Raw genomic sequence first — 23,684 nt, forward strand, 5'->3', positions numbered from 1 at the left:
TCAATCTATCCTCAAAACTGCAACTTGCACGCTAGCTTAGCAAGTTATGATTATTTTCTCATATTCTAGCAAGAAAAAAATGCCGTGGATACTTGCTGATTTGGGACAATAACATGGATATCCTTTGTACGTATTTGCGTCATGGAACAGAATATGTGCTAAAGTTTTCTGGTGACTGTCTCTGTCCTCCACTGTCTGACCTTGCATGAGTCTGTGATTTACAAAATGTCGGACAACCAAAGAAAATCAGAGATGATCTGCACACCAGAGAGCCACAATATAAAAGTTATGTTGTGATATTTCAAGCTGGGCTGCTCTGTCCCAGACTCGTAAACAATTTTTTTTTCTAAGTCTGTGAAAGAGCTGCCTGACCCTAAACAACACGCAGAGATGCACACAGACACTAACTTTTAAATATGAGCGCATCTGATTATTGCTTTTCCAAGTGCTATTCAACCAGTACAAATTCATCAGAAACTAAGAATTTACCGTAATAATCGCAGCGGAGGACCCATTTTCCTCGGCACAGGGCCCACAGAATAAGTGGCATGTCATTTAATTTTATATGCTAATAAACTTAACTCTAGTCTAAACTTAATAAATCTCGGGTCTCTTAAGGCCTCTGTTATGATGCTTTTTGAGTTAGCAGTATCCACAAAGAGATGTATAGTACTGTGATGTTTATCCGCCACTGAACATATACTGCATATGTCACATGATGTTCTCTAGTGGTGTTGTGGGGGTGATATAGCCTTGTGTACTACCAATTTTGCAATTTACCCACAGCCGAAATAAATCGAAGAGTGCGCTGTGTGTCTCTCATCTGCAATTACGGCTGACAGTAATCTCCGCTTGTCCAGGGTTTGTGCGTGTAGTGTGTACATATGTGTGTGTGAGTGTGTGTGAGCGAGAGAGAGACAGTTTTTCTGGCAGCGCTGATCTTTTTTCCCCCGAGGTGGCATGACAAGTGCTGTTGTGAAAAGAAGCCCCCTGCTTCCCCCGGCTGCTGCGATGCAATCATACCCAGCGCCTGATAACAGGGAGAGAGGCAAAAGAAAAACCTCCTGAGCCGTTTCCCCTTCCCTCTCCTTTAGCAGATTGAAAAGATGACTCTGTTGTTATGGATGTGTCAATCTCACCTGCACCGTTCATTCAATCTCCTTCCCCCCTCTCTATGTTGCCCCTTTCCCTTTTAACTATCTCTTTCTGTCTTCTTTTTCCCCTGCTCTCTCTCGCTGCCTGCCGTTTCCTTTTTCTCATATTTTACATTCGGTGAGGGAGCTAGAGGCCCCTCTTTCAGGACACCGCCGCATTGGAAGCGAGTTAATGAAACATAGTAATGGAGTGCTTTGTCTTCTATTCTTCTCTTTTTCTCTCACCGCAGTATCCCCTGATCTCGGAGGAGTCGGCCTCGCCATTTGTCTTCATTTGTTCCAACCCCCAGGAGCTGATAGTAAAGTTCCCCATGAAAGGGAAACACAAGATCTGTAAGTCCTGCCTCTTTCATGTCACGGCTCTCGCAATTGGAAATTAGGCTTCACTGTCAAGGATTTTTTTTCCAGACACATTTATGCCATCCATTTTCACATATGCTCATATGTACACATGTACGCTCACACACACACACACACGCATACTGTCAGACACCAGCTTCAAAGTACATGTCAAATTCATTGATGAGATCAAAGTCATGCATGTTACTGTTGCTCATATCGTGGGAAGTTGTATGTAAAGGTGTGCATAGATAATGTGTTGTACAAGTGTCTGTCAAGATAACACACCAGCAAACATTTCCACAAACAGAACAGAAACATTTCTAGTGATGGTAAGTATATGGGTGATTCTATAATTTGAGTGGCATTTCGGCAAAAGCAAAATGTCAATTATCAGTATTTTTAAAAAATAAATGACCTAGATGTTACCAAAGTATACACCCTCAAGTTTCCAAACGAACTAATTGCCAAACTTCATCTTAAATCATGTTTTAAATGTTTTAACGAAAACGAGCATTTGCTTGATTATTTTGTCAACAGTGTTATGGATAAATGCTATGTCATTTCAAACATACATACGTTTGAAAATGCATTAACAAGAAATTTGTAATGAATCTGTGCAACTGATATGGAAAATGTGATTTGTGAGCTTCATAAGTAGGATTTTATGATTCACTGTGATACAGACTGACTTTTTTCATTATAAATCCCTGTAATGTTAGATTTGAATTTAGTCACCCTACTTATACAAGACGTCCCTCTCCAGAGATAATCCCCAGTATCTGTTTTTAGGATTTCTCCAACATATAAGAGATCAATAGCACAAAAACACTTTCAAAATAGTTGACAGACAATGTAACACAATTGAGGGGAGTAACACGCTTGACGGTGCAGGGGAAAAGTCTGCACTTTTTGGGGGAAAAAAGAGCAGACAAACCCATCTCCTTAAAACACAAATCATTTTGTTTGTTTGTCTATCGAAATGGAGATAAATTGGCAAAAACATACTCCTCTTCAACTGTCATAGCTGATGCGTAACACAATTGACAGCGACACAGCTTGATTTCAGCCATTTTTAGGGTGTTGTGCTAACTGCTGACCTCAGAACTTCCACCACAACACCTTAATCTATTCAAATCTCTGTACCTGTGTTTCTCTACTCATGATTTCTAATTCAGGTTCTTATGAATATGTTGAGAACGCAGTTGACGGCCGGACAATTTTCCCTCTCTAAGGCCATAAAATAGAATGGATTAAATTATGGAAGAGCTGAACTCAAAACTTACCAAATGGTCATCACATTACCACCCATGTAATGTAATGACATTTTATGGTGTTGGTCATAGGACTTAGGACAAAAACATTACTGATTTATGGAAGGGGTTTCAGTGTGTGACACGGTTAGCACTGTTTCCTGAGACGCACACGAAATGGCCAATTTAATGCATAATGCAAAGCACAATAGTCTTTTTTTTATCAGTTTTGTCATATAGTCCCAAAAAAGTATTATGTATTCATTCTTGTAGAGGAAAATAATGTTATGTCTTGACTTTTTGCATTATATGAAAGATGAATGTGCGCTGATGTTAAAACCTTATTGGTTGCAGTTAATAGTTAGTGGAACTGGCAAATAAAGCCCATGGACTTGTGGTTACTCGAATTACAGAATCACCCATCTATCTGGTATCCTGGGAAATCCCATGCTGCTTTGCACAATTGTTCTGATCTGAAAGACAGAATGGATGCTCATCCCAAGGCACTAGCCTGAGGTAGGAAGCCAGTCCGAGAGTGGGGAGGGGTGGAAAGATGATGACTCATATTACACAACAAATGGAAGCTTGCAGTTTGTTTGAATACAATTGACACACTTGGCTATAGGCTACGTATACACAAAATGACACATTCATAATAGCCTATAAAGGCCGTTGAGAATCGTAAACACACCTCCCCTACGAGAAATTCAGTAGGCGGTCTCCAGACCATATCTCTCTTGTGATATGGTCTGGTGTGAACCAGGCAATATATCTGGTGCATTTAGCTAGAATGCAAATTGAAACCGGGATTTCTGCAGTCATGGTTTTAGTACTTTCATAATGGGTCATGTTTTTTTCTGTGAACATTTAAGCTGTCAAATTCATTTTACATGCGTTTTAACCTAACATAGGAAATGGGTTTACATTTGGCTGAATCAAACCGATTCTAAACAGCACACTGCATGTCAATGCATGTCCTTGAACAAAGAACTTTTTCTTTCAGGTTGGCAGTTGTCAAGCTGCTCGTAAGGAGTATAAAACCAAACGTCCACTGTGTGCATTTCAGTTAACAGTAGGAAACCAAACCCTCTATCAAACAAGAAACCACAAGACACAAAGCCACGACCTTAGAAGGGGCCCTTTGTCTGTTTTTTTTTCTCTTTCTCCCTCCCCCGCCCAAACAGCTCTTTGCCTACAATCATCAGTGCCTGCCTTCTAGAATACCCATTTTGAGCCGTGTTTCAAGCCAGGATTTCTCAATCAGACTTCTGACTCAGTGGGCGCCCCATGCTCTCCCAAGACCTCTCTTGGAACCTTTCACCATCTCTGATTAGATACAGTGTCAGGGAGCAGCTGTACTCTCTACAAGAGCTTCACTGAAGCCCCCCCAGCTCCACTTTCTCTTCTCTTTTCTTCTCTTTCTCCCTTTTACTTTTTGTTTTTCTCCCTGCTCCACTCCTTTCCTCTGCTCTGCACTTTTGTCCATATTTTGTCAATACTGTCCCTAGCTCTTCTCTTCTCTTCTCTTCTCTTCTCTTCTCTTCTCTTCTCTTCTCTTCTCTTCTCTTCTCTTCTCTTCTCTTCTCTTCTCTTCTCTTCTCAGCAATGTCCCAACTCTACATCTCTCTCCTCATCTCTCTTCTTTCCTCTTCTCAATCCTTCTGCTTTATGCTAGCCTTTTCTACCCTTTCTCAGCCGCCCACAGGGAATATAAAAGGATACGGGTGTGAAGCAAAGGGAGGGCTCATGCATGTTTTCAGTTTAGGCGTGCACCAGCTTGGAGCTTGGGTCGGGGCAGACGGGTGAAGTGGGAGGGCTTGCGAGTCAGCTAGGGTTAACCTCTGACCCGCAGACCTTAACCTGAGAACAACCAGGGGCAATGTGAGTAAATTGAGCCTCGACGGGGAAGGGCTAATAGCCTCTCAATATACAGCGGCAGGAAAGGATTTTCAAAAGAGCATTTCAAATATTGCACGGAAACACACCATACATATACAGTGCCCTCCATAATTATTGGCACCCCTGGTTGAGATGTGTTTTTTAGCTTCCAATTATTATTATTTTTTTCTAAATAATATGGGACCTTAATTGAAAAAAAGAGAAAAATCCAACCTTCAATACAAGTGCATTTATTCAGTGGGGAAAAAATCCCACATAAAGAAATAATTATTTGACATCAAATAATGTGTGTCACAATTATTAGCACCCCTGGTGTTAATATTTTGTACAACCCCCTTTTGCCAACAAAACAGCACCTAATCTTCTCCTATAATGTTTCACAAGATGGGAAAAGACAGAAAGAGGGATCTTCAGCCATTCCTATTTGCAGAATCGCTCTAAATCATCCAGAGACCTGGGTCCTCTCCTCTATACTCTCCTCTTCAGCTCACCCCACAGGTTCTCAATGGGGTTGAGGTCTGGGGACTGAGATGGCCATGGGAGGAGCTTGATTTTGTGTCTGGTGAACCATTTCTGTGTAGATGTGGCCATATGTTTAGGGTCATTGTCTTGCTGAAAGACCCAGTGACGACCCATCTTCATCTTTGGGCAGAGGGCAACAGATTTTGATTTAAAATGTCCTGGTATTTCAAAGCATTCATGATGCCATGCACCCTAACAAGGTTCCCAGGGCCTTTGGAAGCGAAACAGCCCCACAGCATCACTGACCCACCCCCATACTTCACAGTGGGTATGAGGTGCTTTTCAGCATGCACATCTTTCATGGCACGCCAGACCCACTTAGAGTGTTTGTTGCCAAAAAGCTCAATCTTGGTCTCATCTGACCAAAGCACACGGTCCCAGTTGAAGCCCCAATACCGCTTGGCGAACTCCAGACGTTTGTGTTTATGATTGTGAGTGAGGAAAGGTTTTCTCCGTGCATGCCTCCCAAACAGCTTGTTGGCGTGTAGACAGTGCCTGATGGTTGATTTGGAGACTTTGTGACCCCAGGATGCTACCATTTGTTGTAATTCTGTAAGAGTGAGCTTTGGAGATCTTTTGATTTCTCTTACCATCCTCCTCACTGTGCGTGGTGGCAAAATAAACTTGGGTCCTCGTCCAGGCTTGTTTACCACTGTTCCAGTTGTTTTGAACTTCCTAATTATTCCTCTCACAGTGGATATGGGCAGCTGCAGTTGAGTGGCAATCTTCTTGTAGCCTCTGCCTGACCTGTGAAGGTCGACGCACATCTGCCTCACTTGTATGCTGTGTTCCTTTGTCTTTCCCATGTTTAAGAGTGGATAAGAGAAATGGCCTCGGTGTCACGTCATATTTATACCCCAGGGAAACAGGAAGTGATGAATTACTAATTAAATGTTCCTACATACTCTGGTAAACTTTGTAAACTACTGTAGAAATGACAGAAATGCTTCAATTATATGTATTTCCTGGGAATTGTTAAGGGTGTCAATAATTGTGGAACAGGTGATTTATTGAAAAATAATTATTTTTTAATCAGGGATTTTTTTTATTTTCTTACAATTCATTTGAGTTGAAGGCTACATTTTCCTACAATTTTCAGTGTGACAGTATTCTTCTGCAATAAACACTGAATTTATTTTAAGGCTTTTAACACATCTCAACCAGGGGTGCCAATAATTATGGAGGGCACTGTACATCTGGGCCCCCGGTGTGGCGGAGCCTATCTATTCCCCATCCTCCTCTCTCTCTCCTGGGTGGGGAGCATTTGACATTTAGGTTTGCGCCAGGGCTAGTGCTCTTTTATTATGTGGCAATAAAAATTTACATTCAGCGGGCTAATGAGAGCCCATTTAAGGAGCCTGTGCACTGGGGGCTTTCTAGCTGATTGAGCTCCTAGTATCTCTGTCTCTCTCTCTCTCTCTCTCCACCCCCACTCCCCTCCTCCTCGCTTCGCTGCTGCTCGCCTGATTGGTGAAGGTCACCCCTCTGCCGCAAAGAGCCATCACAGGCAGCTTTGATAAGTGGCTGCACCCATGTGTGAATATTGCAGGTTCGAGTCAGCAGTTCTGTCAGGCGTCTGCCCCTTTAAAGGCTAAAGGTTGTTCCTCAGCTATACACACCCCCTCCCTCCCTCTCGCACATCCAGCTGCACCACCCGCACCTCCACCCAGCCTCCCACCTCCTCCATCCCCTGCTCTCTTTTCACTGTCTATCCACCCACCCACCCAGTGTTTCTCCACCCCTGCACCACTCCACCACACAGCACAACATCCTCCTCTACTCGACCCCCCACCCCCGTCCATTCTCCTTCCTGACCAGAATCAATATGCCTGAAGTCATCTCAGCTCACAGCTTCCCTGTCTAGCACACCTCCTCACCGGGCAAGGGTTGACAACCTCCCTCTGCCAATTTGCAATGCCTCTCTTGTCTGTTTGACTTTGCTCACTTGAGAGACACGTTTGGTTTGTGCAGAATGTCTTTTTTTCTTTTTCTTTTTTTCCCCTCCCCTTTTACAAATAGACAGAAATTGGTGCCAAGGTCTATCACTCTCCTGTCAGATTTGAATCCATTTATTATTCAAAACGTGTTGCCCGATTTGGCTCATTTGCATTTGTTTGTTTGTTTTTTCTATTATTTATAAATGAATCATGTAAGTAAGTATTCCGTTCTTCCAGCGTATCAATGGTAACAGCATTGTATCAGTTAACTAAAAAAATAATGTATGCAACATGACTGTTAAGAGTGAACAAAAGCCTGAAGGTAAAAATAAAACACCCTGATCATCAGAGCTGAGAAATGAGAAGCGTGCGTGTGAGCGTGTGAGCGTGTGAGCGTGCGAGCGTGCGTGTGTGTGTTTAGATGGTGCTCTGTTCAAGGCAGCTTCTCTTCTCCTCCCTCTGCCATGTGAACACCAGATTTGAATTTTCAAAGTAGATATCAAAGAGGTCTAAAATATGCATGCGTGTTTCCCGTCAGATGGTGTGCATGTGGGTGAGTGAGTGAGAGAGTGAGTGAGTGGTAGCAGGCAGCCTCGGAACAAGAGGAACGCCACACACACCACAGAGCAGAGCTGTTGGGTTTGCATTTTAGTATCTGTTGTGTCTTCACCTCCCGGTTACCTCACTGTGGGCTGAAGCCTTAGGGAGGGAATCTATGGGGGTGCTCAATTGACCAACATTCTCGCCTCTGTCTCATATCTACAGCGATGGGCTTTTTTTTCTTTCTTGCATCTCTCGGCCCCTGTTCTCCTACCACCACCACATCTTCTATCCTCTCTCTGTCTTTGCTCTCTCTTCTTTCTGTCTTTTTTTTTCTTTCTTCCTTCATTCCCTCCTCTACTCTCGAACTCATCTTGCTCCTCCGGGAGAGTGGGAGGGGATGGAAAGAAAGATAGAGAGAGAAAAAAATAAGAAGAAGGGGAAGTGCTCTTGATTTATTCATGGATTCCTTTTTTATATTCATGCATTTTTCCAGGGCCATCTTGGCTGGCTTGGGGTCGTGGTGGGGAGGAGTGGGGTGGGGGAGATTTCTGCGTTACTGTGTATGGAGGCTGCTCTGCTAAAATACAGTTTCAGGTCTGGTGAGCCAGAGAAGAGGAGGAAAAAAAGGGAGAATTGGGTTTGGGGGATGGTTGGGAAGATTGGCGTATGTCTCTGGGTGTGTGTCTGTGTCTCTGTCTGTGTGTGTGTGGATGGTAGGGATGGTGATGAGAGAGAGAGGGTAGCTGTATATATTACCCAGGAAATGTGCGGGCTGGCTTCAGAGGTGACGGCCCGTGTTTATTACAGATCTATCACACGGCTAATGGCTAGCATCAGAGAGAGCGGGCAGGGCAGGGGCGCTGATGTGATGTGGAGGCGATGGCATGGCGAGGCAAGATGAGGCGAAGAGAGGGGCGGCCAGCCAGCCAGCCAGCCAGCCAGCCAGCAGGGCAGCAGCTGCTTGCTTCCCCTCCACCTCCGCCTCCACCATGCAGGGTCATCTACAGTGCTCAGCCTCAGCTTATGGTAGCATCACATGGGGATTTCAAAGATGGCTTCTCTCACCACATAATGTTGTGCTCCTGCAGAGACTATTTCAATATGGCCGAGGCTTCAATATGACTGTAAGTGTGTGCGTGTGCGTGTGTGTGTCTTTGTGTGTCAATAGATGACCCATCCATTTCTTCAGCTACTAGATTTAATCGTCATGATTATCTCAATATGGTATTGATCCTTTTTTTTCTTGTTGGCTCAAGTGATTAATTATCAGATGGGAAGATCAATGTTTTGTTGTTGTTGGTTCTCAGTGGTGGAGGGAATGTAGGGGTGGAGGATTGGCAGTTGACAGCGCCTCACACGTCTGGTGAGCTTTATTTTTTCGAGAAAGAGCAAAGTAGCAAGAGAGCAGGGTGTTTATTTGCTCCGGTCCGAGTGTTGAAGAGACGGGAAGGTCTTTTTTCCCCCCTTTTTTTCCCCCGCGGATCACTCGGCTGTGAGCTCAGAGGGCAAGAAAGTGCATTTAAAGACTGTTTTTCTAAGCACGGGTCTGTCAAGCCCGGCAAGACCTGTGGATCCAAAAACATTTGGCCTGCCAAAGCGCATTTCCAGACAAGACATCAGGGCTTGCCTCTCCTCACCCACTTTGCTGAGACGTTTTTCCACGGACAGTGAGGTGCTGTGATCCTCACACACACAGCAATGTGCCACCTCTTATGCGCTGCTTGTCAGACTGAATTTGCATTGGCGTGTGTGCGTGTGTGCGTGTGTGCGTGTCTGTCCGCGTGTGTGTCCGCGTGTGTGCCCGCGTGTGTGCCCGCGCGCGTTTGCGTGCGCGTGCGTCTCTCTGTTCATGTGCATGGAAACAGTGTGTGGGATGTACCAGTAGTCAAAGGCAAGGGGGGTGGGGAGAGGGGCCAGGTTTCACAGGCTCTGTGTAATGACTGAGCACACAAACCCGGCTGTGGCTGTGGAATGGTTGAGCAGTGATCCAGGAGCCTCGGCTGACATTTCGCCATGAATGGAAACGGACCAATGCCCCAGCCACTCATTACAAGTGTGGGTCAGCCCAGCAGACTGTGTAAATAAATAATAGCATGCAGGCAAGGGAGCAGGGCAGGCACCTCCAGTCCAGCACATAGGGGAGGAAAGGGGAAAACAAATGCAAAACAGCCAAGCCCTGGTGCTCCCTCCCTCCTGTTCGACTCTGTACCTCCGGGCTCTGTGTGTGGACGACAGAGAGCCTGGCAGCCGAGCCTCTGAAAGGAGCATTGACGGACGAGGTCCCTGCTGACTGACTGACCTGTGTTAAGGTGGAATGGTGGATGGTTCCTTCCGACTCCTGCAATGCACTGAACTGGCACAGAGTTGACTCGGTTGTCTGAATGGATGGTGTTTGCTATGTTGACAAATACCGCTGCCACTTAATGTAAAAAAAGTAAAACTAGCTGTTTTTTAGAAAATGGATCTTTGCAAGCCGGTTTCTTGAAATAACCACTCATGCTTGTTGGTGTAATTGAATGTGGCAAAGGATGTTTATTCCAAGATGATATTTGTGAGGAGGAGAGTTTTGCAATTTACATATGAAATTGACTAGCATATTCAAAGCTGTGGCTGTCACAAATCTATCTTTTTGAAAGCAGCCTTTGTGGATAGCAAAACAAATTGCCCTTCAATCATGACCATTTGGAAGCTGACATTTTTTAAACGCAGTAAAATGTCAGCAGATGGAAATGTCACCCCATGGCTGTACACCTCTCAGGTTTTTGCAACACTAAGCATTTATCTGAGCTCCACAAATGAACCAATCTGCATTTTAAAAAGGAAAGTCAATGGCCATTTCTTTTCTTTTTCTTTTTTTTTTACCCCGGATAAAGCATTAACAATTTGCGTATGAAATGTTGACCTTGGACAAAGCTCATAATTCTCTTTTGGACAGAGTGGATAATGGGGCTGAATTAGGGATCTTTACCACATGAGAATGTCATTTAGAGGAGGAGAGGAAGCCCTTCAGGAAAAAGGAAACAAATATACAAAGTGCTGACTGACAGGGTAACTGTAATCCACATTTAATTCGCCTCCATTATTTCCAAGGAAAGACGCCAGTCTACGACTCACAATATTGTTAGCGTATCATGTCCCTCTTTTCCTAATCTGTCTCATCTTAGAAAGCTGAAGGAAAAAGGCAAGCTTGTCATGCGACAGATATTAATACCATAAAGGATTGAAATGGAGACAATCCTGACGCGCTCAGCCGGAACATGACTTCCTGTTGAGTCCATGTCTTTGGACACTAGTCAAAGGGTGATGAGCTTTTGAAAGCCATGCCGCTTAAGCTGCTGACATCTGACGGATATAAATATGGAACATGGGAGAGGCCACTCTCTGAATAAGTTTGTCATACATGTCTAGACTGACAGTCAGCAAAACATGCGTCTATCTAATGAGGTGTCCATGGAGGATTGAATGTGCAAGCAAGCTCAGTTATTTACAAAGATCACAAAGTGGCTACGGTATCAGTAAAAGTTTCACATAATTACATTTTACTGCGCCATTGTTGGCTCTGTTGTTTATTTTTGTGTTTGCCTCTTTTTAAAGTGTGTTTACCTCACTTTGACTGCAGGCAAAAGCCCTTGACTCATTGTTCCTATCCTGTGCCAAGATGGCCATTTAAGCTCTGATTAAAAATGAATGCTTTGGAGAGAGGGAGAGAGAGAGAAAAAAGAGAAGCGAGAAAGAGATGGAGAGAAAAGGTGAGTGTGTTTGTGTGTGAGAGAGTGTGTGAGTGAGTGGGAGAGTGAAAGAGAGTGCGAATGAGAGCAAGACAGAAAGAATGAAAGGAAAGAGGGAGGGAGAGAGAGCAGAGGGCACAGCTGAGCTCTGTTGAGCGTTGGGGAGTCTGAGCTTTTAAGTCCCGTGCTCTCCCTCGTGCCCTGCCATGAATTCTGCATTAGCACATCACAGCCGCGGAGGAGATCCAAAGAGCACATGTTCCTAGCTGCAAGCATGCAAGCAAGCAGATCCTAAGTGCAGAGTGTGGGTGGGGGGTTTAGACATGTGATAACCAGGTACCTTCTGCACGACAGGCAGTAAATTTCTCGAGAGCTCAGACAGACACTCATCAAAGTTCACCACCTGTAAATATGAAGTGCCGCGGTCATACACAAGGCATACAAGCGCTGGCGTCCACCCACCCAACACGCTTGTATACGGTCGTGTAGACAATATAGCCGGCAGGGCTCAATGTTTTATCGCTCTGAAATGACAGTCTTAAAAATTGACCCCTTCAAGGCTATTTTGTGCGCACATGCATTTTTGAAATTGCACTGCGGTCACGCACATTCCCTGAGACCAAGGATCTCCACACACCTGTCATGGTCTTGCTCTCTTTTCCTTCCCCCTCTTGACCCACATATGCCTCCACATAGGAAATATCTTTGGCTGGCTGCAGAAGAGACTGTTGTCAGATTAGCTCGTAGGTTCACTGGGCCAAGTGCAGATCGCTAAGACACATGTGGCTTCTGTGTAAGCCTGCAAGCCTGGCTGCCAGCATCTCCCCGTCGCCGGCAGATAAGACGGCAAGACCTTGGCCCGGGCCACAAACGTTGGTGGAGCGTCAAGATTTGACGGCGCGATTACGCGCTACAATGAAAATCCCTCGCTATCTCTTTCATAATATTTTGTCTCCTGATTTTCCACGGGTGGTGTCATCGGAGAGCCGGGCTCTCGGTTTGACGCCCTTTACAAGCGCTGGGCACCACACGGCGGGGGATTCCATGAAAGGAAACGGAGAAGAGTACAAGCTGTTCCCTATGGCTCTGTGTGGTCATGTTCAGCTCTACCTCCGAGTGGGCTCTAATTAGATATGCAGCCCTCTGTGAGGTTTTTTCCCCCTGCCTTTTGTGTCTCATATCCTCCTCCCGGTATTGGAGAAAATGTTACTGCAAAGAGGTAACAAAGGCAACACGACTCACTCTGCTCTCAAGGTGAACTAATACATTTTTCTTTTTTCTTTTTTCGAGCAGCTCGGTGAAAAAGTATATTGAAGCATTTTATCTTGTGAGCAGCGATAAGAGGCTCTCACACAAGCGCTGATGTCCCTGCAGATTCTTTGTGCCGTCACTATCGCTGCGCGAGTCAAACCACAGCTACGGGTCCCAAGTTCAATGAAAGGATAGTTTGCTTTGCTGGAGCTTTGAGATGTGGCAGGAATTTCCCTTGAAAGTCAACTACAATCAGGCTAGTGTTGAAGGCATTCCCTTTCTCTAATTAAGCTTGAATCATCAAAGACACCCTACCCGCAACATCCACCCACTGAGTTGTGGCCATAGGAACTAGATTTTCAACAATCAAGCAAGTGCTGTTTTTTTGTCGCGTAAAAGCTATAGCCACAGATGAAGACAGTGGTAATTAAAGTATTTTCGATTTATCTTTTTATGCGCTCCAGCATGTTTGAGGGAGTACTGCAAGCTGTGCTGCTGACACAAATCCCATAGCGTTTCAGAGACTGCAGTGGAGTCAGAGAAAGCAGAATTTGATTAGTGCATTAGTGATGGAGGAGGAAATTGCTGGTACCATAAATCAATTTTTTCCACCTGCTGCAAGCGTCAGTCTCCTTTCAACATCATAATGATATGCATATTGAACCAGTGTTGTTCCTGAGGTCTCTGCGTATTGGCTTTGAAGGGGAGTGGTAATGTGGCTTGTCAAAGAGAAAAGGCAGGACGAGAAAACAAAACAGCAAAGATGAAATGAAACAAGATGAAAATATTGCTTTACAAACCAATAATTTACTCATGCTGCTTAAGAATGGCATAATGTGCTAGCAATGTCGTAGAGACCTTGACTCTTTGTTAGTCATGTATTGAGTTAGATTTCCCCCATGGTCAGGTAAGCCTTGTGCTGAATGGATCTGATCTGAATGCACAGCGAAGGGCGGTCAGTAAGAGCCTTTTGCATCAGTATGAATCTTTTATGAAGCTAGCTTGATGACTCGCACTGTTCATATGTTCGCTATCACACTGGGGTATTATTGATCAGCACTTAAGTTAAGAATCTGCACCGCTAAAATGTAACTTATTAATCTTTAACATGCTGCCTTTTGCCTGTGAAGCAGAAGGTCAGGGTTTTTTTAATGAGTGGATACAATTACAGCTAATAATGGCTTACACCTTTCCCAGCGAGGCAGGCTTTCATTTCACATCAGCTGACACAAAGACGGCAAAGACCTTCAATAGGCATACATTTGTTTCATGGTGGGCAGATCCACTGGGTAGGTTCTGATTGGCTTGACTTGAAGGTGATTTACGGCATTCAGCCTTATTAAAAATATTCCTCTAGAACACTTGAAATGTTTGAAGGGATCTGCACAAGGTGTAGAAAGGTAGGGAATAGTAGCACATTACCACACTGGATATTGTGTGGATTTTGTAGACACAAGTCATCCAATCCTGCCTCGTTTTGATTCAGTTACCTTGTTGTGGTGTTATTGAGCAACATTTCGTAATGTGACAGTATACACAATATGCATCACGGCTATGATTTTAAAAGAATGAGCTGGAAATAGTATGGGCTCAGGCTCATTTCATTCACTAGGTCAGGTATTAAAGCTACATGTATCATACAGTTCTGAAAACTAAGAGGCTTAATCTGGTGATCCAGCCAATGAGTGTACAAAGTCATAATGTTGTTAATGAAGTTTCAGTTGTGGTCCAGCAGTTACAGACATAACGACCGAACCACAGTGAAAAAGTACAAGCCTCAAGTGGAGTGAACGAATCCTTATATTGCAAGCTTAGACTGTTTCCGAAAAGTGAAATGAAAGCGGCTGATATGATACATCAGGCTATTGAAAAGGGTTAAGGGGAATGGATTATGATGGGAAAGTATTGCGTCTGCCAGTCACAACTGCCTCTTGGCACTATACATAGTAAAACTCAATACTTAAAGGACCACTGTGTAATAGTGTTGAGTAGATGAAATTGCCCTATATAAAGTCAAGGCGGTCTGCCAAAACATGTGGTTGAAGGAAACTGAAGCCCAAGGAGAGCCGTATTGAGTGCCGATACACTGGTGGCACTAGCATAGCAAGCCCTACTAGCCACTATACACTGGGAATATTTCTATTAAGTCAACCTGGTCAGTAGAGTTTAATCGTAAGTCCCAAACAGATCAGGACCGATTGTGGCTTTTGGATAAAAGGTGAAACATCCGTCAGTATCCTAAAAAGTCCAGGTGCTTACAGTGAAACTCTGTTGAGTTTGGACTGTGGAGTGTTCCTTTAATATTCGCCCATTTTATGAAAATTTGTCGAACAGACTAGATTTAAGATTCCTCAGAGACCTCATATTTTGAAAGTTTACAAAATCCTTGTCTGCATTCCATGCGCTATGTTTGACAATCTCTAGAGGCCAGAGCATTGACCTCAACAGGTATAACGCTACTCAACTCACTTATCTTTCGCCCTGCCACTTATCTTTGGTATAAACAGACGGTGGTCACATGCTATGTTGCTATGTGTTTGTTTTGTGTGCAGTGATGTTGTATTTACCCTTTGTGACTCCTGTAACTGTCTCAGCCCGGGATCAGCCTCTCATCCCAACAGGATTATCCGGGCCATGGGAGGCAGTACGCCACCTTTTGCGTGCCAGAGCCTGAAGGGGTTGGGGTTGGTCTTGGGGTGAGCTAGCCTGATTATCATCGACTTTCAAATCTCTTCGAGACTTGGTCTGACCAAGAGTATAACGATTAACATTTCCCAAACGGCATTTCCCAAATGGCCTCCCTTGGTTTGCTAATGATTGTTTGCTTGCCCAACAAAGTGAGAGGAGTTCCCGTATTTGCGGGAACTCAGAAAGTACTTGCATTGCTCTTGACCTGACTGGTAGCAACGCTGAAGCTGTTGCGTCACTAGGAGGGGTGAGCAGGGCCAGGGAAGGGTTGGAGCCTGGGACCTTAGTCCTCCATTCTGCTAGCGTTTCACTTTAATCAGTGTCTACATCAACCCCCCACGTACTCCCTCAAGACACGCCGTGCTCAACTCCTGTTACAGGGCCACTGTGTTCACTTCACCATACACCATTTGGCCAAAAAGAGTTTGTCTTGGACGGTGCAGATCTAGGTTGTGGTTGAAATCGTTCTGGAAATGTATTGACCAAAATGTCACTTTTTTCCCCCCGACCATAATGATTGATCAGTGAGTGCTGAATGCCAGAGCGTGGTATAATTCGCAGCGCTACCACGTCTGTGGTTTCCTGCTGCTCGATTTTATTTCCCTCTTTTTTTTCAGGGCATCCCTCGGCTGCTGAGCAGAGAGGCTAAATGATCCAAATCCACGGCAACACTATCCCCGTGCCCATCTGCTGTGGCTGTGGGGTTTTGATGTCGTTTTTCAGCTCATAATCAAGCCTTTTAGTGCCTCTGAGTCTGTCTCTTGGGAGAGCAGTGGCCTGACTCTGCGCGGTGTACTGCTGGAGTTCTTTGGCTCCAGTTGGCTGTGCGCATATAATGGCTTGTGACGGCAGGCTGGCATCTTTCCAGGGGGCTGCCCAAAGAGGCTCGGCTCCTCTCCTCTCTCCTCTCCGCTCTGCCTCCCCGTCACTCTGCCTGACTGCCGCTAGCTGCCTCGGCTCCCCTTCACAAAAGCAAACCTTGGAACTTGGAACTGGCTTGTGGGGTTAGGCAGGCGAATAAAAGAGTTGAGCTTCTGTGAACGCCATCTCTCCCACAATCCCATACCCCATCAGCACCATACCTCCATCACCAGCAACAGCACCCCACCACCCCCCCCTTCAGTAAGCTGACCTGTCTGATAATTATCTAGTGCACCACTTTAATTTATGGCTTGCTTTCAAGGACCTGGAATGACCTACTTTCTGTGCTAGCGCCCACACACTCGGAAGAGGGGCTTTGATTCAAAAACTGTTTCAACCACGCTGTTTGTGTGTATTATCTTTCCCTCTTAATGAGCATGTCACCATCAGGTTTCTTTCATTCCCCAGGTGATAAGAGAAAATGGTGGATGTGTGCACTGTTTAGATATAGATGCGGGTTTTTGCAGGCCATTTTACAGCTTCCAATTGGCCTCTCTTAAATATATTGCCACAGAGGGGATATTTGTCTTCCCCCGCTGTTGCTCTGCTTGTGTAACACCATTTTCGGTATGCACAATTTTCCACTAAAACACTTGTGGTCTCTCTCTCTATATATATATTTTTTGCAACTGGATGGATGCGTCCCTCATATTGCCTTATCAAATGAAGACATAGTCCACCATCAGTAATTACATCAGCCAAGCACCGCATACCGCCGCAAGGAGCTAAATTGCTTTGTGGAATGGGAGAAAGCTTTTACAGCAATTATTTCCTCGTCTGTGGAGGACACACTCTGTGTGCTCGGCCCCGGCTAATCTATCACTCTCACAGACACACTATAATGACACGGCCTCCAGTGAATGAGCGAAAGGAGGAATAGAGAGGATGGAGGATGGGATGAGAGGTGGGCAGGGCTGCCCTGAAAAGTTGGATGCATTCGATAGAGGAGGAAAAAAAAATCAATGACGTTTGATGGAGGGGCCACGATCGTCCCTCTGTGCTTCTGAAGCTAGGAGAGAGAGGCAGGCTGTGGGGGGGGGAGGCAGAATGCAAGCCCTGGTGGGATAATTGATTAAGCATCAAGCCATTTTTAGAAAATGATGGATTCCGAGTGGAACAGGGATGTTTTACTCTTTGCCACTACGTGGCCCAAAGCGTGGCCGACAAGAAGGCCGAGGTTAGCGCCTTTGGCCGAGTTGATTACAAGGGGAGATGATACAGGGGGCTTTATGGGGGCAGTGCGTGGCGGGGGGGCTACGTACAGTTCAGTTAAGCGTCCTATAGCAGCTGCCCTCTGCAAGTCCAGACACCAGATTAAATCGTTAACCCTATAAGCCCTCTAATGCGCGCCGTGGCCACATAATGTCATTTGCATGCAAGGGACCATGTTGCCTCACCCACAGCTCGCCACCAACCAACCTGCATGTCTTGCACGCCAACCGCATATGCATATGCTCACACGCACAGGTTTTAGGTCCGTTTGATCAGCAGCCAACCGAACCCCAAACGATTAAGAGTCTTTTGGTGGTGTTGAGGTGCCATATTGAAAATTGTCCTCCCACACACGCTTTTTATGGCTACAGACCAACATTGGCAGGAGATAGTTATTTTCACTCACTACTAGACTAGAATATTCATGTTTTTTTTCCTCCTGCCAATTATTAAATTTCAAGAGGTTTCCATGTACCTGACCGGCGTTTATTGGCATTTGGAGGCATTTATCAAGCTGTAATTTTGTGTTTTGACATATTCCTGAACAACTCTGTCTCAACGCCGCCGTGTTATTCGCTGAGGACTGCAAGTCCAAGTCGATTTCCATTTTTATGAACAATCCTGTTACCTTTGTCAGGCAGACGGATGGACGGCGGTGGGTGGATCAATGTCACTCCGCCTGCAGCATGCTGAGCAGGCAACACGGGTGCCAGATTAACCATTTCCTCCCCCCTACCGCACCCACTCCCAACCCCCCACCCTGTTTCTACCTCCTTCTGCATCCTTTCCCCTCGCACCCTCTTCAAGCTGGGGAGAAGGGGAAGGGGTAGTTAGCAGTGATGGGGGTTTGGGTGGCGGTGGGGGTGGGGGTGGCAGTGAAGATGAGGTTGGGGGAGTCGCTGTCATTTTCTTTTCTGACATCCTCTGAAGGTCCCCATCATCCAGGAAATGGTTGGGAGCCGCCACCGCCACGCACAGGCATTGTTTGAAATCTTCAGTGTTTGAAATGCGCTCAGGCAGCGTTTGACTGTTTAATGTCAGATGGTGAAATAAGGAAGGGAGAAAGGGAAAGGGAAGGGAAGGGGGGGAGGGGAGGAGAAATGAAGAGAAAGAGAATATCAAGACTGTGCCGTGGCATGGCCATGGAGTGTGTTGTACTGTGCTCTGTGCATCGCAGATGGAGAAAAAATGGAAATGTCGATGGAGAGCAATGGGTATTCTCTCCTCCTCTGTCTTTTTTTTGTTATTATGTGTCTATATTACATTGCCACAGCGCTCCCCAGATAGTTTTATAGTTAAGTGTCAGGGTGCTGTAATAGATTTTAGTGAAAGCTGGGAGCTAACAGCCAGAAGCTTCACTCACCCTCCCTCTTCACCCTGTCTCCTCTTTTCCTTGCTCTCTCTCTCTCTCTCTCTCTCTCTCTCTCTCTCTCTCTCTCTCTCTCTCTCTCTCTCTCTCTCTCTCTCTCTCTCTCACTCTCTCTATGTGTCTTGCTTTCTCCTCTCTCTTTCTCCCTTGTTCCCTTTCGCTCTCATTCTCACTCTGCATGTGTGTGTGTGCAAGGTTTGTAGGCTTTGTGTGTAGGCTTCTCCGAGACAGCCTGGGCTCTCTTTCATGTGAGAGAGGAGGGGAGAGAGGATGGAAGGAATCGGGAGAAGGAGGAGAAGGAGAAGGGGGGATGGGTTGTGGGGGAGAGACGTGGGTGTCAGATGCCAGGCATTGCTGCGTTGCCTTCCTTCCCCGCTGGCGGCTGGCATTGTGATCACAAACGACGAGCCAAGCTAGGGGGGTCCGGGGGTGGGGAGTTTCTCTAAACCAGGGCTAAATGGAGCTCCCTCAATTTTGGTCACTTAAAAAAGAGGAGTCGTAGCAGCGCGGTCTGGTTATCTGCTGCCATGTAACGCTGGACAACCCATAAACACGCACTTTCACATGAGTGACATTTGCAACACACGTGTCCCCTTCCCCCCACATACACACACTGCTCGGCTCTTTCAATCTCTCTCTCCCTCTCTCTCTGCCTCCCTTTCTTTTTTTCCTCTCTCTCTCTCTCACACACACACACACAGATGTCTTCATTTGCCCTTGCACCACGGGAAAGCTTCAGCTCACCGCACCCCCTCCCCTCTCCTCTTCCCTCCTCCTCCTCTCCTCCCCCCTCTTCCTTCCAGCTTTGCACTTGAGCTGACCGTTAAACAAGCCCTGCTGTTGCTGTTGCTGCCTGCTGCACTGCCAAGGGAGAAGCAGCTCGCTCCCGCCCTTAAAGCATCCGTAACCAGGCTGCTGCTGCTGCTGCAATATCAGGCTGCCAGAGAAGAGAAAAGCAGAGGAGAGGAGCGGAGAGGAGAAGATGGCAGAAGAGAAGAGTTGAGATGAGGAGAGGGGATGTGGGGTGGGGGTTGAGGACAGGGGGGAGTGAAAGAGAGAGCGAGAGCGAGAGAGAGAGAGAGACAGAGATATAGACAAAGAGGGAGAGGAGAGGAATGGAGAGGAGAGGAGAGTGCCCACAGCAGTGTCAGCACAGGATTTTTTTTTCCCTTCTTCTTTTTTTTTCGGAGACACATTCAGCTAGTTGTCAGCCTTGACACATTTCTCCCCCTGGACCGCTGCACAGATATGCTAATCCGGGGGCCCTCCTCAAAATGCAGTGTACTAGATCAGGCTCAATTTATTCCTCCTGCTCTCTGCCAGACAGTTCTGTTCTGAGCTTTGCCTTATAATGAATCCCCCCCACCCCCACCCCTCCACACTCTCTCCAGCCTCCACAATCTCGCACTCACTACACCTCCACCTCCACCACCTCCAACCCCACCCACCAATCCTACCTAGGCAGGAGGAATGAAATATCTGGTAGAGAAAGAGTGTGTGGCAAGGCGAGGCGAGGCGAGGCACACTGAGAGAAATGTGGATAGAAATGTTGTGCACTCTCCAGCGCTTGTTAATTAATGATAAGGGAGCAATAATGTCCTGTCGGTTGGAGAGCTGCATGGGTAAATTGGAAATTAGTTGTTGTTGCGATGGCCACCATCTGACGTGGCTTACACTGTCTGATTATCTCCTGGAGGTAAACACGGCGACAAAGCCGTTTGGCTCCAAACAATATCATCACATGGATGAGCCGTGTGTCTTAGTTTTATCGATGACAAAAATAAGGTTGGCAGGTGAAGAGAGATTTTTCTTTTCATCAATTTGTTTTGCATAGGTAATTATTCTCTTTATATGTCGTGTGTGTGGATGATCCTTGTGTTTCATTTATATCGGTGGTCTTTGGGGGAGAGATAAAAGGTTGGCAGGTGAGGTGTGGATGGGGGGGCGTTTCTTTGATTGTTCTGCTCTGCACTCACATTGTGTATGTTTTACATAGATAAGTCCTCTCTTCAAGCATCTGTGTGTGCGTGTGTGCGTTAGTGCTTGTGTGTATGTGTGCTTTTTGTTTTCTGTTAATCCTTCCCTGTGCCATGCGAGCATTTGTCTCTGTGCCGGAGGCTCTGTCTTCTCTCTCAGCTGAGAAATGGTGATGGCTGGGAAGAGATTCAGGGTCACAGCACCAGTAGTAGACCTGCCTGTCTCCTCTCCTCTGCTGCTCGGGGGCTCTTACATGGAGGGAGAGGCAGAGAGAGAGGGATGGATAGAGATGGAGAGAGGTGAGCGAAAGAGAGCAGGAGAGACAGAAAATGGTGAGAGAAAGAGAGAGGGAAGAACACACAAGTGAGACAGAGGGAGAGAAAAAGATAGAGGGAGCGAGGGCGAGAGAGCTAGACAGACAGACAGAGAGAGAGAGAGAGAGAGAGAGAGAGAGAGAGAGAGAGAGCAAGAGAGAATGGCGGCAGGGTGATGAACGATCTCGGTGGAGGGGAGCAGCCTCAGGATTATTAACGACCGCAGAATTAATCTGTTTTCCCTGTTGGGTCCATTAGTATGGGCGACCTGGGTGACTGCTGAGAGATCGCGCCTCTTTTGTGCATATTCCCAGGCTGTGTAAAGATACAAAGGCACTTCCTCACCTTGGGGTAGGCAGGGAGAGAGGGACAGGGATTTGGGGGGAGGAAAGGTTGAGAAGGGGCTTTACTGTGGTGAGGTTAGGTGAGGTGTGGTGTGGTGTGGCGTGGTGTGGTGGTCGGCGGAATCTGGTCCTCTCGGAAGCTCTATCTAGTTCAGCCAGCCTCAAATGTCGTGTGGCAGGTAGAATTGATTAGTGTCATGGCGTATTAGGGACAGGGGGCCGTAAATCTACTCTGCCCCTGTTTCAGGGGCGCATGTACTGCCGTCCTCCCTTTGTGCCTCGTCAAGCTCTTTCTGCAACTCCCCCCTTTCTTTCTCTTTAGCTGCCTTCCTTTCTCTCTCGCTTTCTATCCCTCCCTCCAGCTCTCCCCTCCCCCTGTGTGTGTTTGCATATGTGTGTCTTTTTGTTTATGCATGTTGGCTGCGGAAGCAGCGAGCAGCAGAGGTGACTATGGAGCCATTCAGGCTTGCAAAGTGGCATAACTAAATGCACGCTTTCCCACTCGCCTCTCGCTCGCAGTGAAGCGGGCATTCATGTTGGCTCATGTTAGTGTCGGTTCCTGTTCTGGATGGAGCCAGGATGGAATGCTCGTGAGCTGTTATGACACTGACATCCTTGCTTACTGTAATTCGAACACATTTGCTCACAGCAGTTCGACACGCCTGGACATCGCAAGGCCAACCGATGATGACTGCCTTATGATCCACATTACATTGGAAGTGACAAGTTTTCACAAAATACCATGTTTTTTTATTTTGGTAGTTTGACTATTGCTAAAAAGACAACAGCATCACATCTGTGTGTAAAAACTCTCTGAATGTTTTAAAGCCTCTCATATACGTAGCTCAGGTTGTCATTACCTTTCTGAGACAGGACCTGATCAGGTAGATACTGTGCAGTTAATAGTTATAGATGTCTTACTGGAATTAGCCACATTACCAATCCTGTCTTTGGGTTTCTTTTCCTGCTGTAGTATGACAAATCCCAAGCCTGCTGCAGCCGGCTACCTTGAGAGCAAGTGAAACCTTATTAGAGGAATCTCTCCTCGACAGGCTCTGCTTATGCACCAAAGCCAAACACAATCACATTCAGGCTGTCACTGAAACCTAATTATTCTCCTTCTCCCAGCGAAGCTAGCTAGCTGGGGATATATTCAGCTGTCCGCAACGGAGCAGACAACCCTCCTCGCCAGCAAGCTTGCAAATGTAAGGAGGGGGAGATGAGCGAGAGAAACATTCCTCTGTACTTTTGCTGGCACCGCCGGTGGGTTTAAGGCGAGAGAGGAGCCATTTAAAATGGCTGCGACAAGTCCCAAGTCACATATTTTTGTAAGGCAAGAAACGAGTTAAAAAAAGGCGAGGCCAAATTAATTTTCCATGGACACTGGGTTTTTCTTTGTAAGTAACCTATTATGCACTCTGGGTTGATATCCTGCTCATGGTTCTTTTTTCTAGCCTTTGACTCTTGTCTTGCTCTGCGCGGGTGCCAGAGCTTTAAAGACTGAGAGGGAGGCAATTCATTTTTTTCCCTTTCCTTCCCTCCTCCTCATCCAGTGAATGAGCGAGCGCTGCCTTTGTGGGCAGCCAACCCCCTCCTTTTTATGGGAATCTCTGTCATTACAGAGTGTCTGTGAGAGTGATAGATTATTTGGGCCGCACCGCCCGAAGCAGCAGGCGCTGGGTTTGTAAGGGGGAAAGCCGCAGCTCTCTAGCTCTGTCTGTCTGGCCACACCAGGGCCATTATTGGACTAGCTCGCTTCCATAGCGCGCGGTCCCCCCCCTCTCGAGCTGCAGCATGCGAGCGGGTAATAAACTACTGCACAGCAGCTCCCCAACAGCGCCCGCGATCAATGGGAAATCATCTCGGCCGGTCGATGCCCATGCCTTGTAGATCCTGCCTCGGCAGCAGAAGTTGAAATCCTGGAGGCTAAGCAGCTGAGTAGGGCTGGCAGGGTAGCACCCAGGGAGAAGATTAGAGCCAAGTGATGCTATCACATACTCTCTCCTTCTGTGCGGAAAGTGGCAACTCAAAATTGTTTTTTTTACACAATTTTTCCTTAAGGTGATTTAGGTAAACATGTGTCATCAGCTCGTTAGCCGAAGTAGTCTGCTCAGCTAATTTGGACAAATAAAAAGTAATGGCAAACAGTTTATAGGTGTTAATGGGAGAGCATTGCATTAGTACATATTATAGTGTACCCTGGTCTATTATGCCCAGCTTCATCACAGGGTGT

At 46.2% G+C, this 23,684-nt stretch overlaps 1 protein-coding gene across 1 annotated transcript in view; it reads left to right on the plus strand.

Annotated features, from left to right (window-relative positions):
- Nucleotides 1-23,684, plus strand: part of trip4 (thyroid hormone receptor interactor 4) — a 72,463-nt gene that overhangs the window by 44,347 nt on the left and 4,432 nt on the right. Inside the window, exon 12 of the mRNA XM_063187790.1 lies at nt 1,385-1,487. Within this exon, the coding sequence (XP_063043860.1) occupies nt 1,385-1,487 (103 nt within the window). The remainder of the gene's footprint in view (nt 1-1,384; nt 1,488-23,684) is intronic.

Source organism: Engraulis encrasicolus, chromosome 22 (genome assembly GCF_034702125.1).
Source record: "Engraulis encrasicolus isolate BLACKSEA-1 chromosome 22, IST_EnEncr_1.0, whole genome shotgun sequence".
NCBI classification, from domain to species: Eukaryota; Metazoa; Chordata; class Actinopteri; order Clupeiformes; family Engraulidae; genus Engraulis; species Engraulis encrasicolus.